Source organism: Schistocerca piceifrons, chromosome 7 (assembly GCF_021461385.2).
Source record: "Schistocerca piceifrons isolate TAMUIC-IGC-003096 chromosome 7, iqSchPice1.1, whole genome shotgun sequence".
NCBI lineage: Eukaryota > Metazoa > Arthropoda > Insecta > Orthoptera > Acrididae > Schistocerca > Schistocerca piceifrons.
This window is the reverse complement of record NC_060144.1, coordinates 579558271-579577678: the sequence shown is the minus strand read 5'-3', so window position 1 is coordinate 579577678 and position 19408 is coordinate 579558271. Positions and strand designations below refer to the sequence as shown.

General features: G+C 44.3%; 1 protein-coding gene across 1 annotated transcript in view; it reads left to right on the top strand.

Moving 5' to 3' along the window:
- Positions 1–12668: 12668 nt before the first annotated feature.
- The window catches only part of LOC124709092 (probable cytochrome P450 6a14), an 88947-nt gene continuing 82207 nt past the window's right edge, over positions 12669–19408 (top strand). The window contains exon 1 of the mRNA XM_047240739.1: positions 12669–13004. Within this exon, the coding sequence (XP_047096695.1) occupies positions 12669–13004 (336 nt within the window). The remainder of the gene's footprint in view (positions 13005–19408) is intronic.

Below are 19408 nucleotides of genomic sequence, written 5' to 3'. Positions count from 1 at the left end.
GTTCACGCTACCGCTGTTGGTGAACGACGCTTCGTCGCTAAATAGAACGCGTGCAAAAAATCTGTCATCGTCCCGTAATTTCTCTTGTGCCCCGTGGCAGAAGTGTACACGGGATTCAAAGTCGTCGACATGCAATTCCTGGTGCATAGAAATATGGTATGGGTGCAATCTATGTTGATGTAGCATTCTCAACGCCGACGTTTTTGAGATTCCCGATTCTCGTGCAATTTGTCTGCTACTGATGTGCAGATTGGCCGCTACAGCAGCTAAAACACCTACTTGGGCATCACCATTTGTTGCAGGTCCTGGCTGACGTTTCACATGCGGCTGAACACTTCCTGTTGCCTTAAAAAACGTAACTATCCGGCGAACGGTCCAGACACTTGGATGATGTCATCCAGGATACCGAGCAGCATACATAGCACACGCCGGTTGGGCATTTTGATCACAATAGCCACACATCAACACGATATCGACCTTTTCCGCAATTGGTAAACGGTCCATTTTAACACGGGTAATGTATAAGAAACAAATACCGTCCGCACTGGCGGAATGTTACGTGATACCACGTACTTATACGTTTGTGACTATTACAGCGCCATCTGTCACAAAGCGAAAAAACTGGTCCAGCTAAAACATTCATATTTCTCTACGTACTACACGAATATGTAATAAAAAATGGGGGTACCTGTTTTTAAAAAAACGCGGTTGATATCCGTTTGACCTATGGCAGCGCCATCTAGCGGGCCAACCATAGTGCCATCTGGTTTCCCCCCTCAAGCTAGACGAGTTTCATTCTTTGTAGATTTTTCGTTTGATGCTTATTTCGTGAGATATTTGGCCCGGTCACTCTCAATGGACCACCCTTTAGATACAGAGAAGCACGACTTCACCATGTTACTATAGTGGAGATTAAGACGATTCTCCCGATTTGCAGATGTGCTCTGGATATAATGTGTATGGGAAGATACAGCTCCGAGTACTTGTGTTAAGTGAAATACAATAAATGATAACTTGTACAGTTTTTACCACACATAAGAGATCAAGCTGGCAGTTTCTAGAAATCATCAGTGCTCATCGACTGAGCTCTTTATATGTTTCGTAATATAATTAATTAACTGGTAAGACAGTTTTTAATGGAAAATTAAAATTATTTTGTCCAGGACATCTATACAAATAGCAAATCCTGGGACTTTGCGCTGGTCGAGAGTTTCGCTATAAATGCAAACTAAGTTTGGGGCCACAGACGTGCGCTGTGTAAAACCTTATTGCAATTCCGTTCGGACTTGTCGACTTCTTTGTTTTCAACTCTTCAAGTTGTTTGTCTAAGCCAGGGATGCTTATTACTGTGTCTTCCGTAAAGGACTCTGTACGATGGTCAAGCGACTGTACGTTTGTGAAATTCTCCTGCGTCAACGATTTCTTGATGGAACTTAAAACTTTGGCATGAAGCATGTTGTCCTGCAGCAAATTATAAGTTCGGCTAGTATCTTACCATTGTTTAAAACGTAACTGCGACTTGTCACTTTGTAACACGATTACTGAATCTTTGTTTATACATTCTGTGTTTTGTCATGTAGTGTGATTTACTGCCGACTACTTTGTAAATCTGTTGCCAATGTCTTTATGATGTGTTAGTCATACCAAATGTTTGATGTAGTGTGGTTGAGGATCTATGGTTTGGAACCCTAAAAATATAAAATGGAAAACAACAAACACTTTCGTGTCGCCAAATCGTGATATGCTCGAAAATGGGATGAACTAACGTATACAAGTTTGAGTCTGTAAATAGTGCAATCATCCTTCTCTCATTCTCATGTCCCAATTCTTCGTATCCTGTGTCTTTGAGGCGACAAAGGGAATTTTTTTTTCTTTTTACAGGAAAACACTGCTATTTGACTTACTGTTATTATTTAAGTACAATCCAGTTTTAGGCCTTTTATGCCGTTTTCAAGTTATTTGGTGTTTCCTAAAAACATCACTCGTGGACGGTGTAAATGTGGTACTAGGTTACTGGCAAGAAAAAAATTAATCATAATTGCGCATCATCTTTACGACGTGTTTTCCAGCTCACAGAACAGTCGAAGGTGGTGACCAAATGCACAATAAAAAAGGGAATGTTGTCATAATTAGCAACGTCAGCTGGAAAACACTAGGTGATGAGGGATTATTATTAATTTTGTCTTCCCTGTGACCTACAACTGCATTTACATCATACACGAGTGATGTTTTCAGGAAACAGAAAATACTTGAAAATAGCATAAAAGGCCGAAACCTGAGTTGTATTTAAATAAACGCTAAAAACAATCGAATTTCGATGTGTTACCTTTAAAAAATTCTCTATAACTGTTTCTGAACAACATCAACTTGGTCAGAGTTTAGAGAACCCAATAAGGGAATGGAGTAGGACAGAGAATCGTTAATATTGGTACGAAGTAACCATCGGCAGGCACTGCAGAGTAGAGGACGTGTAGAAGCACTCAAAAAACATGGCCGGATGTCAATTTAAGTTCGTGCATAATATCGGCGGGTATGTACATTATTAGAGTTGCAATTCTCTTTGATTGGCTGAACGGGCACCGGAATGTATTTGTACTGTTCGTGTTTAATGTGTAACTAAGCATATTAAGGGATACGAGGTCAGTTAGAAAAATTCCACACCTTTCACAATTTCATGACGATGAAAAGCGGTGTGCACCCTTGAACACGCCTGTGTTTAATGCACGACTACCGGGAGTTTCATTGTTCTATGTCTGTTAATTATTATTGTGGGTAAAATCTTCTCAGGCATTGTTGAAAGGAAAATGCGAGTATTAGTTGAGGACAAATTGGATGAAAATCAGTGTGGGTTTAGGCCTCTTAGAGGTTGTCAGGACCAGATCTTTAGCTTACGGCCAATAATGGAGAAGTGTTACGAGTGGAACAGGGAATCGTATCTATGTTTTATAGACCTAGAAAAAGCATATGACCGGGTTCCTAGGAGAAAGTTATTGTCTGTTCTACGTGATTATGGAATAGGAGGCAAACCTTTGCAAGCAGTTAAAGGTCTGTACATAGATAGTCAGGCAGCAGTTAGAGTTGACGGTAAATGTAGTTCATGGTTCAGAGTAGTTTCAGGGGTAAGACAAGGCTGCAACCTGTCTCCACTGTTGTTCATATTATTTATGGATCATATGTTGAAAACAATAGACTGGCTGGGTGAGATTAGGATTGGTGAACACAAAATAAGCAGTCTCGCATATGCAGATGACTTAGTTGTGATGGCAGATTCTATTGAAAGTTTGCAAAGTTATATTTCAGAGCTAGATCAGAAATACAAGGAGTATGGTATGAAGATTAGCATCTCCAAAACAAAAGTAATGTCAGTGGGAAAGAGATATAAACGGATTGAGTGCCAAATAGGAGGAACAAAGTTAGAACAGGTGGACGGTTTCAAGTGCTTAGGATACATATTCTCACAGGATGGCAACATAGTGAAAGAAGTGGAAGCGAGGTGTAGCAAAGCTAATGCAGTGAGCGCTCAGCTACGATCTACTCTCTTCTGCAAGAAGGAAGTCAGTACCAAGACTAAGTTATCTGTGCACCGTTCAATCTTTCGACCAACTTCGTTGTATGGGAGTGAAAGCTGGGTGGATTCAGGTTGCCTTATCAACAAGGTTGAGGTTACGGATATGAAAGTAGCTAGGATGATTGCAGGTACTAGTAGATGGGAACAATGGCAGGAGGGTGTGCACAATGAGGAAATCAAAGAAAAACTGGGAGTGAACTCTATAGATGTAGCAGTCAGGGCGAACAGGCTTAGATGGTGGGGTCATGTTACACGCATGGGAGAAACAAGGTTACCCAAGAGACTCATGGGTTCAGCAGTAGGGGGTAGGAGGAGTCGGGGTAGACCAAGAAGAAGGTACCTGGATTCGGTTAAGAACGATTTTGAAGTAATAGGCTTAACATCAGAAGAGGCACCAATGTTAGCACTGAATAGGGGATCATGGAGGAATTTTATAAGGGGGACTATGCTCCAGACTGAACTCTGAAAGGCATAATCAGTCTTAAATGTTGATGATGATGATGAATTATTATTGTTCAGTGCTGTATTGGGTAGAATGTTGAGTATAGTACGAGTCTGCGATTTTCGAGATGGCAGAGTTAGAGGACCAACGCGTCTGCATTAAATTTTGCATAAAACTCAAGAAAACCGTCACAGAGACGCACCAATGGATCCAGGAAATATTCGCCGATGAGTGCTTAAGCCGCACTCGGTGTTACGAACGGTTCACACGGTTGAAAAAGGGCCGGCGGAAGTTGAAGACGACTCTCGTTCAGCACGCCCTTTGACGTCTACCGGCGACTCTCTTGTCAGCAACGTCAAGGAAATTGCGTGTGTCAATCGAAGCTTGACTGTCCGAGAGATTTCAGAAGGCTGTAACATTTCAGTTGGATCATGTCATGAAATCCTAACACAGCATCTTGAAATGCGCCGCGTTGGCGTCAAAGTTCGTCCCACGGCTCATGAGTGATGTTTAGAAAGACGTTCGTCTCGCAAGAGCTTTTGGATCGCGCAAATGAGAACGAGATCTCCCTTAAGAGAATCAAAACTGGTCATGAGACGTGGGTCTACGGTTATGATGTTGAGGCCACGGTTCAGTCTCCACGAATGGTCGAAAAAGATTCTATAAGACGAAACAAAGCTCGTCAAGTCAGGTCAAATGTTGAACCCAAACTGATAGTTTTCTTTGACTTAGAAGGATTACCTCGTCATGAATTCGTGCCACAGAGACAAACTGATAATCGATGGTACAATCAGGACGTGTTCCGAGAAATGTGAGAAGGAAATAGCCTTAAATGTGGCGAGGCAGTTCGCGGTTCCTGCATCACGATAACGCATTCGTTCATCCCTCTTCGTGCGTGGCTATTGCACAAAAAACGAAACCACTGTGCTGTCTCATACTCCGTACTCTCCAGAACTGTCCGTGATGACTTTATTTTTAATTACAAGGATGAAAATCCCCTTGAAAGGACCAAGACTTGCAACGATAGGCGAGATAAAAGAAATCCGCAGACGCACTTCGCGTATTGCAGCAAGAAACGCACCAAGACTGTATTTGGAAGTGGAAACGGCATTGGGAGCGGTGTATCAGTTGTGGAGTATTTCTAAGGAGTCCATGCACAATAAGTGAAAGGTAAGAGTAGAAAAAATTTGAGGTCAAATTTTCGGAACTTTAGAACAGACGTCGTATAAACGAATCGAGCAACATCAGATGTTTGGACAACATGGTTGTGGAGAGAAGCAGCGATTAGTACGATTAATCAATAATTCAAGAACTGCCTTAATCGCATTTATTATTATTATTATTATACCGCCAACTGGTTTCAACCCGACGTAGGGGTCATCTTCTGGGCGTTTACTCCATTGGTCTGTTGCTGGTGGTGTCACTCCTGTCTACATAACATATCGTTTCCTGGCATTATGTAGGCAGGAGTGACACCACGAGCAGTCGACCAATGGAGTAAACGCCCAGAAGATGACCCCTACGTCGGGTTGAAACCGGTTGGCGGTATAATAATCATAATAATAATAAATGCGGTTGAGACTGTTCTAGAATTATTGAACATCAGATGTTGGCTAACCACCATGAAGGACACGGAGATGCCTCATACTCGTGTGAGACAGCGTTATCAGTACCCAACAGATTTTGAGGCGAGCCTCATTGTGGGTCTCCATTCGACCAGTTGACCTACATGGAAACTTGAGGGCTGCAGTGCTCGTCGTCAAGATTCCGGTCGACGACGTATGATGTCCATTAGGAGGGATCACTGTACTGTTAACAACCACATTGTAATGCCTTCACTACATCTGCGCCCTGTGTCCGGGAACAAGCAACTGCCTACCAGCAACATTCTGTGTCGTCCCTCACCATTGTGAGGAGATTAGTAGCAGTCGCACTAAGGATGTAGCGTCCATGCGTAGGATCTACATCTACATCCATACTCCGCAACCCACCTAACGGGGTGCGGTGGAAGGTACCTTGAGTACCTCTATCGGTTCTCCCTTCTGTTCCAGTTTCGTATTGTTCGTGGAAAGAAAGATTGTCGGTATGCCTCTGTGTGGGCTGTAATCTCTCTGATTTTATCCTTACGGTCTCTTCGCGAGATATGGGGCCCACCTGAAGTCACTCTTACTTCGGAAGACTTCTCTCCATTGAGAATGACATGCTGCATTCTGTTATCTAGGAACTCTTCAATCCAATCACACAATTGGTCTGATAATCCATATGCTCTTACTTTGTTCATTAAACGATTGTGAGGAACTGTATCAAACGCCTTGCGGAAGTCAGGAAACACGGCATCTGCCTGGGAACCCCTGTCTATGGCCCTCTGAGTCTCGTGGACGAATAGTGCGAGCTGGGTTTCACACGATCGTCTTTTTCTAAATCCATGCTGAATCCTACAGAGTAGATTCCTAGTCTCCACAAGAGTCATTATACTCGAACATAATACGTGTTCCAAAATTCTACAACTGATCGACGTTAGAGATATAGGTCTATAGTTCTGCACATCTGTTCGACGTCCCTTCTTGAAAACAGGTATGACCGGTGCCCTTATCCAAGATTTTGGAACGCTACGCTCTTCTAGAGACCTACGGTACACCGCTGCAAGAAGGGGGGCAGGTTCCTTCGCGTACTCTGTGGAAAATCGAACTGGTATCCCATGAGGTCCAGCGGCCTTTCCTCTTTTGAGCTGTTTTAATTGTTTTTCTATCCATCTGTCATCTATTTCGATATCTACCATTTTGCCATCTGTGCGACAATCTAGAGAAGTAACTGCAGTGCTGTCTTCCTCTGTGAAAGAGCTTTGGAATTAGATACCGTTAACACCACAACACAAACGGTTGAAGTTGAAGTGATGCCGTGACCGCTGTGCTTATGAACGGCCTTGCACTCCGTTCAGCGACGCGTCAAACCCTTGCATTACCCCGACGACTATCGTCGGCTACAATAGAGATGACCTCCGGAGAGGTCCCGTTCTTCCAGCGTTTTCTAGTGGCACGGTGGTGTTGCTCCTGATTTCATGATGAGCTGATTTCAGACTACGGTTGTTAGTGGCTGAGGGAATGCTGGTGGTAAAACAGTACGTCATGAACGTCTCGAATTCTCATGTATACGTCGCATGCGACAACATTGTGGTGTCATTTCTCAAAAGAACATATCTCGCAAGTGTATTCATGACCTGCCAGCGTGATGTTGAGACGCTCTCGTGGTCGCCGGCCGGTGTGGACGTGCGGTTCTAGGCGCTTCAGTCTGGAACCGCGTGACTGCTACGGTCGCAGGTTCGAATCCTGCCTCGGGCATGGATGTGTGTGATGTCCTTAGGTTAGTTAGGTTTAATTAGTTCTAAGTTCTAGGCGACTGATGACCTCAGAAGTCGCATAGTGCTCAGAGTCATTTTTTGCGCTCGTGGTCTCTACGTTCCCGAGATTCGTACATCACAGAACATTTGTGGGACCATCTCTGACGTCAAATTCGTCCCTGAGCCAATATCCATGTTGTCAGGAACCAGTTACAACAGCAGTGGACCAATTGCCTCAGGGGTGCTTCAGTGGCCAGTAAGCTCCCCAGATCCGTGGCCCATAGCACATGTGTGGGACCTGCTCTCAAATCAATGTCATCCCAGTATCTATAATATCAAGTACCACTTCACAACAGCTATGGGTCAGTTGCCTCTGCAGAGGACGCAACGCCATCATGAAACCCTTCCCAACTGTATCAGTGCATCTATCAGTGGGTTCCTCCTGTCAAGCTCTTTATAAATTTGACACCATTTTGTAATCACTGAGACATCACCCCATACCCTCACAGTCCATAAAGTTCCATTTTGTTTCTTCCGCCCCTCCTGAGTATTTCAAGTTTTTTTTCTGGTTGTTTAGATGCATAGGCGATTTTAAACTGTAATCTTTCTCAGATCTCAGTAGTCCTACTCTTCAAATAGTCTCCCTGGCTCTGGCTGAGTGCTGTTGGTTTCATACAACTGCCTTTACAGTACCATCCGCCCATCTGATAAGGATTATGTGGTGGTGTACTTAACCTTCCCAGTTCCTACCCACAGAAACAGGTTCTGTTGCGTGTAGCCTCGCGTAACGGGACTTCCACCTCTAGAATTACCTTTCCTCAACTGTAGTTGTTGATACCAGTATTATGTATCGAATTTTGGACATGTCAATATTATCACAGTTGCTTTCCTGAAAACCGTCATATAATTATATACATAGTCTGTTATGTTTCAAGCTAAAATTTATGAAAAGAAATTACTTTATAAAATAATTTAGGTTCAATGCTATAACCGATAAGTACTAATTCTGAATGCTCAGTTAAAATTATATTTTTAGAATCGTTTGAAATTACGAATTATTAGCACACTTAAAATTTCTATTATTAAGTACACAAGCTTGTACTGTTTACTATGTTTATTTCGGGATTCATTTATGAAATAATAATTGAAATTAAAACTAGTGGAACCTCATTTGTTAAGAAAAATCTTAAACCCTTTGGAATATTGTATTTTCCGCTGATTTACCATAGTAAATCCCGGAATATGTTAATTTCTTGTTACATTCCACTCAGTATTTGCAACAAAATGCATTGAAGCGCCAAGGAATCTAGTTTAGGCAAGCATACTCAGATACACAGATATCTAAAATATGTTAACAGACATAATACGGCGCTGCTGTCGGCAACGCCTATGTAAGACAATCAGTGTCTGGCGTAGTTGTTACGTCGGTTACTGTTGCTATAACGGCAGGTCATCAAGATTTAAGAGAGCGTGAACTGGTGTTATAGTCGGCTCACCAGCGATGGCACACAGCATCTCCGAGGTAGGAATGAAGTGGGGATTTTCCCGTCCGACTATTTCACGAGTGTACCGTGAATATCAGGAATACGGTAAAAAATCAAATTCCCGACATCGCTGCGACCAGAAAAAGATCCTTCAAGAACGGGACCAACGACGACTGAAGAGAATTTTGTCAACGTGACATAAGTGCAACCCTTCCGCAAATTGCTGCAGATGTCAATGCTGGGCCATTAACAAGTGTCAGCGTGAGAACCATTCAACGAAACATCATCGACAAGGACTTTCAAAGCCGAAGGCCCACACGTATACCCTTGATGGCTGCACGACACTAAGCTTTACGCCCAGCCTGGGCCCTTCAACTCCGACATTGGGCTGTTGATGATTGGAAGCATGATACCTGGTCGGACCAGTTTCGTTTCAAATTGTATCAAGCAGATGGACGTGTACGGGTATGGAGAGAACCTCAGGAATCCACGGACCCTGCATTTCAGCAGGGGACTGTTCAAGCTGGTGGAGCCTCTGTAATGGTGTGGGGCGTGTGCACTTGGAGTGATAGTGGACGCCTGATACATCTACATACGACTCTGGCACGTGATACGTACGTAAGCATCCTGACTGATCACCCGCATCTGTTCACTTCCATTGTACATTCCGACGCAATTGAGCAGTTTCATCAGGACTGTGTGACACCCCACACTTCCGATGGCCACCAAACTCCCCAGAAATGAACGTTACTGAGCATGTCTGGGATGCCTAGCAACGTGCTGTTAAGGAGAGGTCTCCACCCCACGTACTCTTACGGATATATGGACAGCCCTACATTATTCATGACGTTGATTCCCTCCAGCACTACTTTAGACATTAGTTGAGTTGCGGCACTTCTGCGTGCTCGCCGGTGCCTTACCAGTTTCTTTGTCTATTCAGTGTAGTATAAAATAGAATATATATGATAATCAACAAATTAAATTACCAATAAATGTAGGATAGAAGTTGTAAGTGGCACATTCGTCTAAATAAAATAATCAACAAAAAATCTAACTCGTCTGGCCAGTATTCAAACTTTTTTGTAAGCCACATCATCGTAATATATTTGTACCATCTTTTGATTGCACATAAACGAGTAGTGTGTTTGATTGTTTTCTTTCGTATGGATTTATGCACAATTAAAGGTTGCATAGTATCTGTAAGTAGAAAGAGAGAAAAATGCTGTTTTCTAACATAATTGTTTAAAAATCTCAATATTTATTTTGTCCTGTTTTCCGATTTCACCAAACAACAGAAAGACGACTGCAGTGCAAGAGAGGTAGAACAAAACATACGGAAGCAGAGAAAATGGCTCTGAGCACTATGGGACTTAACATCTATGGTCAGCAGTCCCCTAGAACTTAGAACTACTTAAACCTAACTAACCTAAGGACATCACACAACACCCAGTCATCACGAGCAGAGAAAAGTATCTATGTAAATATCTGCGCTTGATAAAGAGAAGAAATTGTCGAATCGCCTTGTGTTATTCGTGAGAAAATTATAACTGTTTCAGTGTTTTATTGTTTCTATCACGAACGACACAGCGGCAGACTTTATACACTCCTGGAAATGGAAAAAAGAACACATTGACGCCGGTGTGTCAGACCCACCATACTTGCTCCGGACACTGCGAGAGGGCTGTACAAGCAATGATCACACGCACGGCACAGCGGACACACCAGGAATCGCGGTGTTGGCCGTCGAATGGCGCTAGCTGCGCAGCATTTGTGCACCGCCGCCGTCAGTGTCAGCCAGTTTGCCGTGGCATACGGAGCTCCATCGCAGTCTTTAACACTGGTAGCATGCCGCGACAGCGTGGACGTGAACCGTATGTGCAGTTGACGGACTTTGAGCGAGGGCGTATAGTGGGCATGCGGGAGGCCGGGTGGACGTACCGCCGAATTGCTCAACACGTGGGGCGTGAGGTCTCCACAGTACATCGACGTTGTCGCCAGTGGTCGGCGGAAGGTGCACGTGCCCGTCGACCTGGGACCGGACCGCAGCGACGCACGGATGCACGCCAAGACCGTAGGATCCTACGCAGTGCCGTAGGGGACCGCACCGCCACTTCCCAGCAAATTAGGGACACTGTTGCTCCTGGGGTATCGGCGAGGACCATTCGCAACCGTCTCCATGAAGCTGGGCTACGGTCCCGCACACCATTAGGCCGTCTTCCGCTCACGCCCCAACATCGTGCAGCCCGCCTCCAGTGGTGTCGCGACAGGCGTGAATGGAGGGACGAATGGAGACGTGTCGTCTTCAGCGATGAGAGTCGCTTCTGCCTTGGTGCCAATGATGGTCGTATGCGTGTTTGGCGGCGTGCAGGTGACCGCCACAATCAGGACTGCATACGACCGAGGCACACAGGGCCAACACCCGGCATCATGGTGTGGGGAGCGATCTCCTACACTGGCCGTACACCACTGGTGATCGTCGAGGGGACACTGAATAGTGCACGGTACATCCAAACCGTCATCGAACCCATCGTTCTACCATTCCTAGACCGGCAAGGGAACTTGCTGTTCCAACAGGACAATGCACGTCCGCATGTATCCCGTGCCACCCAACGCGCTCTAGAAGGTGTAAGTCAACTACCCTGGCCAGCAAGATCTCCGGATCTGTCCCCGATTGAGCATGTTTGGGACTGGATGAAGCGTCGTCTCACGCGGTCTGCACGTCCAGCACGAACGCTGGTCCAACTGAGGCGCCAGGTGGAAATGGCATGGCAAGCCGTTCCACAGGACTACATCCAGCATCTCTACGATCGTCTCCATGGGAGAATAGCAGGCTGCATTGCTGCGAAAGGTGGATATACACTGTACTAGTGCCGACATTGTGCATGCTCTGTTGCCTGTGTCTATGTGCCTGTGGTTATGTCAGTGTGATCATGTGATGTATCTGACCCCAGGAATGTGCCAATCAAGTTTCCCCTTCCTGGGACAATGAATTCACGGTGTTCTTATTTCAATTTCCAGGAGTGTATATATAGCAGAGCGTCGATTATCCGAACGTCGGTAAACCGAACGACCGCTTAACCGAACTGTGTACTCGCTCGCACCTGTTACTCTCCCACCCTACCGTCCATCATCCCCCTCACTCCCGAACCAAGTTTCCCACAGCAGTCGCCGCACTGGGCCACCGCTGGCGGAACATTGCTTCTAATGGGGCCTTCACAAGGCGCTGCTGACCTGCCAAGCCGCCAGTCGCTGTGTTTCAACAATCAGCACACTTCTGTCGGCTTGGCGCTGGCAGTAGAAGTAGCGGCAGTATCAAAGCTGTTCACAGCAACAGCTGCGCCAGCTTAGAGTTGAGGCGTGCCGCTCCGCGCAGTTTGAAGGACTGCGCACCCGGAAGAAGAGCTTCTCACGGTGCAAACAGTCACCTTCTGTTCTCTGTTACGACCACTAGTGTGCTGCTGGTGAAGAAGTGAACTTGACGATACAAAATGCTTAAACGTAAACGTGTTGTCCTTTCTATGAGGGACAAGTACGAGATGTTTGTATGTTACTTTGTAATACTAAAAGAGATGCCTGACTTTGTGAATTAATTTACTGTACAGTACTTCTTTTTGGCAAATAAACATGTACAGCTCGATTATCCGAACAAACCAGTTTTCCGAACTCCCATGTCCCCCAATTACTTCGGATAATCGACGCTCTACTGTATATATAGTGTCTGCCGCTGTGTCGTTCGTGATAGAAACAATAAAACAATTTTCTCACGAATAACGACTGTATCTATATAAAGCTTACGATTAATTTTTTTTTTTTTTTCGCAGAGTTCAGTTCCACGCCATGCCCCTCACCGGTTCTTACCTGGGCGACGCGGCGGCTGCAGTGACGTTCGTGGCAGCCATGCTGGTCCTCGTGTGCAGATGGATCTACGGATACTGGAAGCGGCGCGGCGTCCCGTTTCTAGAACCGGAATCCGTGTTCGGTAATTTTAAGGAGATCCTTCTGAGCCGGAAATACTTCGGTGAAGGCTTGCAAGAGCTTTACTGGCGCCTGCAGCCTCACCCTTACGGCGGGATCTTCGTATCTCTGAGACCGGCGCTTCTCGTCAGAGACCCCGATCTCATCAAGAGCTGCCTCGTCAAAGACTTCAACCACTTTCAACACAGGGGATTCAAGGTAAGCAGCGAATAATATATGCATACGGCAATTGATATCCAAATTTCACTAGCCGACAAACCCCGACATCGTGCGGTTATTCAGTTATTCCAATTTTGTATTAGAAACGAAAACAAAAAATTGCACGGTGTTTGTTTGTGAAGTATCGCAAAAAATTCATTTCCGTGTATTCGTTGAAACTCCTTCGAAATTATGAAGCAGTCTCACAAAGAAATGTGCAGATGTGTAAGTACCGTACCCGAATTAAGCAAAGTGATCGCGAACAGTTTCTATACGCTAGGCGCAGCTGTTTAGCGTGTCTACAACATAGTTTTATAAGCGTCTCTACGGCAATGCCTCTTCACAGTTGTATAGACGACTATCTTTGTCGCCTACGGCCGTTTCTGGTTCGCAGTGCACTGTCAAAAGTGCTACCAGGAGTCATGGATTTCGTTATATTGTCTCGACTACAGGAGTGTCTTAGAAGTACAGAATAAATGTATCATATCTTAATCCACGATGCGGCATGTGTCGTCCAATGATACAACCTACACTACTGGCCATTAAAATTGCTGCACCAAGAAGAAATGCAGATGATAAACGGGTGTTCATTGGACAAATATATTATACTAGAACTGTCATGTGACTACATTTTCACGCAATTTGGGTGCATAGATACTGAGAAATCAGTACCCACAACAACCACCTCTGGCCGTAATAACGGCCATGATACGCCTGGCCGTTTAGTCAAACAGAGCTTCGATGGCGTGTACCGGTACAGCTACCCATGCAGCTTCAACACGATACCACATTTCAACAGTAGTGTCTGGCGTATTGTAACGAACCAGTTCCTCGGCCCCATTCACCAGACGTTTTCAATTGGTGAGAGATCTGAAGAATGTGCTGGCCAGGGAAGCAGTCGAACATTTTCTGTATCCAGAAAGGCAAGTACAGGACCTGCAACATGCGGTAATCCATTGTTGTTGTTGTTGTGGTCTTCAGTCCTGAGACTGGTTTGATGCAGCTCTCCATGCTACTCTATCCTCTGCAAGCTTCTTCATCTCCCAGTACCCACTGCAGCTTACATCCTTCTGAATTTTCTTAGTGTATTCATCCCTTGGTCTCATTCTATGATTTTTACCCTCCACGCTGCCCTCCAATACTAAATTGGTGATCCCGTGATGCCTCAGAACATGTCCTACCAACCCATCACTTCTTTTAGTCAAATTGTGCCACAAACTGCTCTTCTCCCCAATTCTATTCAATACCTCCTCATTACTTTTGTGATCTACCCATCTAATCTTCAGCATTCTTCTGTAGCACCACATTTCGAAAGCTGCTATTCTCTTCTTGTCCAAACTATTTATCGTCCATGTTTCCCTTCCATACATGGCTACACTCCATACAAATACTTTCAGAAACGACTTCCTGACACTTAAATCTATACTTGATGTTAACAAATTTTTCTTCTTCAGAAACGCTTTCCTACTTTAAGTGTCTCATTTCCTAATCTAATTCCCTCACCCTCACCCGACTTAATTCGACTACATTCCATTATCATCGTTTTGCTTATGTTGATGTTCATCTTATACTCTGCTTTCAAGATACTGTCCACTCCGTTCAACTGCTCTTCCAAGTCCTTTCCTGTCTCTGACAGAATTACAATGTCATCAGCGAACTTCAAAGCTTTTATTTCTTCTCCGTGGATTTTAATACCTACTCCGAACTTTTCTTTTGTGTCCTTTACTGCTTGCTCAATATACAGATTGAATAGCATCGGGGAGAGGCTACAACCCTGTCTCACTCCCTTCTCAACTACTTCTTCCTTTTCATGTCCCTCAACTCTTATAATTGCCATCTGGTTTCTGTACAAATTGTAAATAACCTTTCGCTCCCTGTATTTTACCCCTGCCACCTCCAGAATTTGAAAAAAGAGTATTCCAGTGAATATTGTCAAAAGCTTTCTCTAAGTCTACAAATCCTAGAAACTTAGGTTTGCCCTTCTTTAATCTTTCTTCTAAGATAAGTCGTAGGGTCAGAATTGCCTCACGTGTTCCAACATTTCTTCGGAATCCAAACTGATCTTCCCCGAGGTCGGCTTCTACCAGTTTTTCCATTCGTCTGTAAAGAATTCGCATTAGTATTTTGCAGCTGTGACTTATTAAACTGATAGTTCGGTAATCTTTACATGTGTCAACACCTGCTTTCTTTGGGATTGGAATTATTATATTCTTCTTGAAGTCTGAGGGTATTTCGCCTGTCTCATACATCTTACTCACCAGATGGAAGAGTTTTGTCAGGACTGGCTCTCCCAAGGCTGTCAGTTGTTCTAATGGAATGTTGTCTGCTCCCGGGGCCTTGTTTCGACTCAGATGTTTCAGTACTCTGTCAAACTCTTCACGCAGTATCATATCTCCCATTTCATCTTCATCTACATCCTCTCCCATTTCCATAATATTGTCCGCAAGTACATCACCCTTGTATAGAACCTCTAGATACTCCTTCCACCTTTCTGCTTTCCTTTTTTGCTTAGAAATGCGTTTCCATCTGAGCTCTTGATATTCATACAAGTGGTTCTCTTTTCTCCAAAGCTCGTGCATTATCCTGCTGAAATGTAGGGTTTCGCAGGGATCGAATTAAGGGTAGAGCCACGGGTCGTAACACATCTGGAATGTAACGTCCACTGTTCAAAGAGCCGTCAATGCAAACAAGAGGTGACCGAGACGTGTAACCATTGGCACCCCATACCATCACGCTGGGTGATAGGCCAGTATGGGGATGACGAATACACGCTCCCAATGTGCGTTCACAGCGATATCGCCAAGCATGGATGCGACCACCATGATAATGTAAACAGAACCTGGATTAATCCGAAAAAAATTTTTACCATTCGTGCCCCCAGGTTTGTCGTTGAGGCGCTCCTGTCTGTGATGCAGCGTCAAGGGTAACCGCTGCCATGGTCTCCGAACTGATAGTCCATGCTGCTGCAAACGTCGTCGAACTGTTCGTGCAGGCCCGCATCTCGTGGTCGTGCGGTAGCGTTCTCGCTTCCCACGCCCGGGTTCCCGGGTTCGATTCCCGGCGGGGTCAGGGATTTTCTCTGCCTCGTGATGGCTGGGTGTTGTGTGCTGTCCTTAGGTTAGTTAGGTTTAATTAGTTCTAAGTTCTAGGCGACTAATGACCTCAGCAGTTGAGTCGCATAGTGCTCAGAGCCATTTGAACCATTTTTGTTCGTGCAGATGGTTGTTGTCTTGCAAACGTCCCCATCCGTTGACTCAGGGATCGAGACGTGGCTGCACGATCCGTTACAGCCATGCGGATAAGATGCCTGTCATCTCGACTGCTAGTGATACGATGCCGTTGGGATCCAGCACGGCGTTCTGTACTACCCACCTGAACTCACCGATTCCTTATTCTGCTAACAGTCATTGGATCTCGACCAGGGCGAGCAGTAATCGCGATAGGCTACAGTCCGACGTTTATAAAAGACGGATACGTAATGGTACGCATTTCTCCTCCTTACACGAGACATCACAACAACGTTTCACCAGGAAACGCCGGTCAACTGCTGTTTGTGTGTGAGACATCGGTTGGAAACTTTTCTCACGTCAGCACGCTGTATGTGTCACTACCGACGCCAACCTTGTGCGAATGCTCTGAAAAGCCAATCATTTGACTATCACAGCATCTTCTTCCTGTCGGTTAAATTTCGCGTCTGTAGCACGTCATCTTCGTGGCGTACCAATTTTAATGGCCAGTAGTGTATTTATGAAGGTACATTCAGCGGCAGCGAAACATGTTTCGAATGAAGTTAGTAGCAAAGAACTAATAAATTTAAACCTTATGCTTGATGTGGGAGCTTTTCACGCATCTCAGTGCAACCCGTCGTCCCCACTAAACTGTGTGTGGCACCATGATATACGTTTGTAGGTGCGTTTAACGACATATGTGGATACTGCTAGCGAAATTGATTGCAAACGCAGTTAGCATCATCAGAAGTAATACATCTAAACATCATGTACACTACGCCAGTTTTTCACGAACCTCAGTGTTTACTACCTCATGCCTCCTGAACTAAGTGAGGTGCCATGATACGCTTTTGTAAGTGCATTTAGCGACATATGTGGAGGATACTCCGTGCGAAATTTATTGCGAATACTGTTAACAGCACAGAAGTAATACATTTAAACGTCATGCATGATGCGGCAGTATCTCACGCATCTCATTGTTTAACACGTCATATCTTCTGAATTTTATCTACGTGTACAGTAACAATCCAAAATTGTTATAGGGGAGAGATGCCTAAATTGTAGTACATTTGAAATTTTATTTGTTATTGCCTAAACAGTAAACTTTAAAGAATTCCATCCGCAACAGTAGGATTTTTTTCTATTTATGTTACTGGAATTATGGAAATTCTGGAAAGTACGCATATTATACTTATCTGCCTAACAGTCTGGTTTCCTAATTTGCATAAGTGGTTGCACAAACTGTACCACCCCTCTGCAGTCATTGCAACAGAATTCGCTCTTTCCCCAACCCTGCAGACTTTGGATCAGTTGACGCTTGAATGTCATGCAGCTGATCTTTTCCTCAGATCGATCTTCCTCGCACAACTCTCAGTAACACACCTCTGTTTTACGAATGAGTTTCTGTGGCCGATTTCCCGAAGAGTGTCCAAAACACTTCTCTTTCACAGTCGGAGCTGTAGTTCTAGATCTCCACTCCTTTACTTCGGTTATCATTTTGGTTTGGACTGCTCGTAAGGTCACGAGATCTTTAGGTAGGCTTTGAAGCTCTGCTTGGAGCTCTTATCATTTCTGTCGGATTCGGCGATATTTCTTCCAAGTATACTTCAGCCCACTTTTTACCTACCTACTTTCTTCTGCATTGAAATTACGGTGCAATTCGTTTCGTTCGGCAATGCAGAAAGGAAGTTCTCTTACGTCCGACATGCTTACACCTCTACAAATGTTTCCTTCCACTCTTCTGACTGTTTTCATGTGGCCCACCACGAATTTCTCCCCTGTGCAAAACTTTTCATCTCAGAGCAGAACTTGCAACCTACGTCCTCAATTAATTGCGTGATGTATACCAATCTCTGTTCTCCTCTAAAGATTTTGCACTCTGCAGATCTCTCTCTAGTGCAATGGAAGTTATTCCCTGGTGTCTTAACAAATGCCGTATCATCAAGTCTCTTCTCACTGTCAGTGTTTCCCACATATTCCCTTCCTTTCCGATTCTGCACAGAATCTCCTCATTCCTTACCTTATCAGACCACCTAATTTTCAGCATTCGCCTGTAGCACCACATTTCAAATGCTTCGATTCTCGTCTGCTCCGGTTTTCCTACAGCCCATATTTCACTATTATACAATGCTGCGCCGCAGACCCTATATTATCAGAAATTTCTTCCTTTAATTAAGGCCTATGTTTGACACCAGTAGACTTCTCTTGACCAGAACTGCTCTTTTAACCAGTGCTAGTCTGCTTTTGATGTCCTCCTTGCTCCGTCCGTCATTGGTTATTTTGTTACCTAGGTAACAGAATTCCTTTACTTCATCTACTTCCTTACCATCAATCCTGATGTTAAGTTTCTCGATGTTCTCATTTCACCTACTTCTCATTTCTTTCGTCTTTCTTCGGTTTACTCTCAATCCCTAGTCTGTACTCACCACTTCTTCACTTTCACTCAGGATAACAATGTCATCAGAGAATCGTATCACTGATATCTTTAATTCCACTTCAGAACCTTTCTTTTATTTCCGTCATTACTTCTTCGATGTACTGACTGTACAGTGTGGGGGAAAAACTACATCCCTGTCTTACACCCTTTTCAATCCGAGCGCTTCATTCTTGGTCGTCCACTTTTATTACTGCCTTTTAGCTCTTGTATGTATTGTATATTACCCGTCTTTCCCTATAGCTTACCCCTGTTTTTCTCAGAATTTCCAACTTCTTGCACCGTTTTACACTGTGGAACGCTTTTTACAGGTCGACAAATACTATGAACGTGTATTGATTTTTATTTAGTCTTGCTTCCATTACCAACCACAACGTCAGAACTGCCCCTCTATTGGCTTTACCTTTTTTAAATCGAAACTGATCGTCATATAACAAATCCTCAGTCATATTTCCATTCTTTCGTATATTATTCTTTTTCAGCAACTTGGATGCATTAGCTGCTAAGTTTACTGTGCTATAATTCTCACACTTGTCAGCTCTTACAGTCTTCGGAATTGAGTGGATAATATTTTTCCAAAAGTCAGATGGTAAGTTGTCAGACCCATACATTCTACACACCAACGTGAATAGTTTTGTTGCCATTCCGCCAATGGTTTAGAAGACAGTTTACTGCCACCAAAATCTTTGATATCCCCATTTGTTTATTTGTTTTTATTTTCAGCTTGCCTCTTAGTTATTGGC